Genomic DNA, 2486 nt, shown 5'->3' with positions numbered 1-2486 from the left:
TAGTGAATAATTTTTATCCGTGATCTCAAAAAGTCTCTCCTCCTGGCCGATCAAGTAATTTACTTGAAAAGTCTCTACTCGTGGCCGATAAATTCGTGGCCGATTAAGTAATTTACTCGAAAAGTCTCTACTCGTGGCTGATAAATTTAATTATGCTAAAGTGGAAAATTTTATCTTTTACTAGAAGGATAAAGATAAACCTTAAAATAAAAAATAGTCTATTATTAGAAGAAAGATAAAATAAAATTACATATTTTCTTAATTATATTATCTTGAAAAAAAACAATATTTTATCATCCAATCTTACCTCTATAAAATTATGTAAATCAAATACCACATCGTGATACTTGCATGTCTACCTGCCTCTGCCTCTAACCTGATCGTCAAAAGTGTCAGCAGATAAGTTAACTATATTGTAAACCTTAAAAATAAACAAAAGAATACTTATACAATCTCCCAAAACAACCAAAAAGATTGATGTTAATTTACTTTCTTTTATATAAAAATTGTAAAATTACTTTAACATAGAATAAACACAAATTATAATGTTTTCATCATATCAACATCTCGAAAATCAAAACGTCTAACAACTACAATATCGTATAAAATGAGTTATCCGACTTATAGAAACACAAATTTAAAATTTTATTTTTTTCTATTTTCCTTCCAATTCAAATTTCAAATGTTTTCTTTTCACTCCACTCTGTTTCCCTCATTCCAAACGTAAGGTAAATAAACTTTCCGGATTTTTTTCTGTTCTCACACTAATTCTTTTATTTAGTTAAAAAAATTATTGCATTAACAATTTTTATACATTAATCTAACTCTCTAAATTTATTTACAAATATGAAAAAAAAAATGTTCTAAACCTTTAAAAAAAACAAAAGAATACTTATGCGATCTCCCTAAGACTTTGTTTGTTTTAAAGAATAAAAATAATATACTAAAGAAATTTTATATTATATCCCGACTTAAACATCTTTAAGTTCTAGTTTAATTTTTTTTAAAATAAATTATTTCTCATTTATAAACCAAAACCCACCCTAAACCTAAAAAATATATCATGTAATTTACTTTCTTTTATATAAAAATTGTAAAATTACTTTCCCATAAGATACACAGGAATTGGTATGTTATCATCATATCAACATCATCGAAACGAAACGGCTAGCAACTACAATATCCCTTAAAACGAAAAATCCGATTCCAATAACTACATGTTCATTCTAAAAGCAGAATTTGAATTTCTAACACAACAGGCACAACCCATCTACGGATCTACCATCCCCAAATAAAACCCCCAAAACGACGCGTACAGATTAAAAAAAAAAAAAAAACCTACAATACAACAAATATTAAAAAAAAATCCAAATGTCCCAGTACAGTAAAAATTATTGAATGACCCTGCTCCAGGGGGTAAAAGGTAAAACGGTGAAAAAGAATCACATCAAATAGCAACGACACCAATCATCAATGCGAAAACCAACCAAAAGTAAAACCCAACCCCAAAGCTCTCCCCAGCAGCACCGTTCTTCTTGTCCCCACCACTCGCGGGCGCAGTCGCGTTTTCGCCACTCGCTGGTGTAGTTGTGTTGGGCCCCACCAGCGCGACAGGGAACGCGGCCTTGGAGTCCGTATTCTTCTTTTCGAAGCTGTGGACCCCAGGCTTGCCCGCGGCCACGGGACCCACCTGCCACACGTGGCTGACGTTCCTCGCCGAATCGGGGATCTTGACGGAGCCGTAGATGGTTACGGCGCCGTTGGATTCTTCGGCCGCGAGGTCCCACGAGTCGAAGGTAAAGGCTTTGACTTCGTCGATGGCTTTGTAGGAGGTGAGGTTGTAGCGGCCGAGGGTGATGGCGGAGGCGGAGGCGGAGGAGGGGAAGGCGAGGAAGGCTTCGGCGCCGCGCATGCCATCGCCGACGAGGTTGAGGCCCCAGGCGACCCAGCCGGAGCGGGAGGGAGGCTCGGCGGAGAAGGCGACGGAGAGGGAGCGGTTAGTGGCGTTGAAGGTGAAGTGGAGGGTGGCGCCGAGGGTGGGAAGGTTGGTGCAGTTGGCGTAGGTGCGGTTGAGCTTCTGGGAAGCGCAAGTGAGGGCAGAATGGGAAGGGGTGGAAAAGAGAGAAAATAGAATTATGAAGAGGGAAATGGTGGGTGTGAAGAGTAGATCATGGAATGCCATTGGTGTTGGGAGTGAAAAAAGAAGAACAATGGAAAGAGAAAAAAGTTAGGAAATTGAATGAAAAAGTCACTACTCACTAGTAGTAATGGATTTGGGAGTTGGAGTTGGAGAGTGGAGAGAGATATATAATGGAAGTGAGAGAGCGTGTGGAGAGCAGAAAGCTGGATTTGAAAGAAGAAAAAAAAGGGATTCAGGGGAGGATTTTTTGCCTTTCTGGTATAAAATATGTTTTTGGTATGCTATTATTATTATTCTGTTTTTTTTTTTCCTTTCTTTCCTTTTCTTTTTAGTAATAGTACAAAAG

General features: G+C 37.7%; 1 protein-coding gene across 1 annotated transcript; it reads right to left on the bottom strand.

Moving 5' to 3' along the window:
• Window positions 1-1195: 1195 nt before the first annotated feature.
• On the bottom strand, window positions 1196-2258 carry AIR12 (plasma membrane ascorbate-reducible b-type cytochrome family protein). The gene has a single exon (NM_001250896.2). It carries the CDS (start codon window positions 2180-2182, stop codon window positions 1448-1450), a length of 735 nt encoding a protein of 244 aa, NP_001237825.1. The 5' UTR covers window positions 2183-2258; the 3' UTR covers window positions 1196-1447.
• Window positions 2259-2486: the final 228 nt, after the last annotated feature.

Source organism: Glycine max, chromosome 3 (assembly GCF_000004515.6).
Source record: "Glycine max cultivar Williams 82 chromosome 3, Glycine_max_v4.0, whole genome shotgun sequence".
Classification (NCBI taxonomy): domain Eukaryota; kingdom Viridiplantae; phylum Streptophyta; class Magnoliopsida; order Fabales; family Fabaceae; genus Glycine; species Glycine max.
Note: the sequence above shows the minus strand (reverse complement) of the source record. Positions and strands in the feature narration are given on the sequence as shown.

Bases quoted from the DNA above. Each gene is read 5' to 3' on its own strand.
- AIR12 (NM_001250896.2), bottom strand. From the start codon at position 2,182: ATGGCATTCCATGATCTACTCTTCACACCCACCATTTCCCTCTTCATA.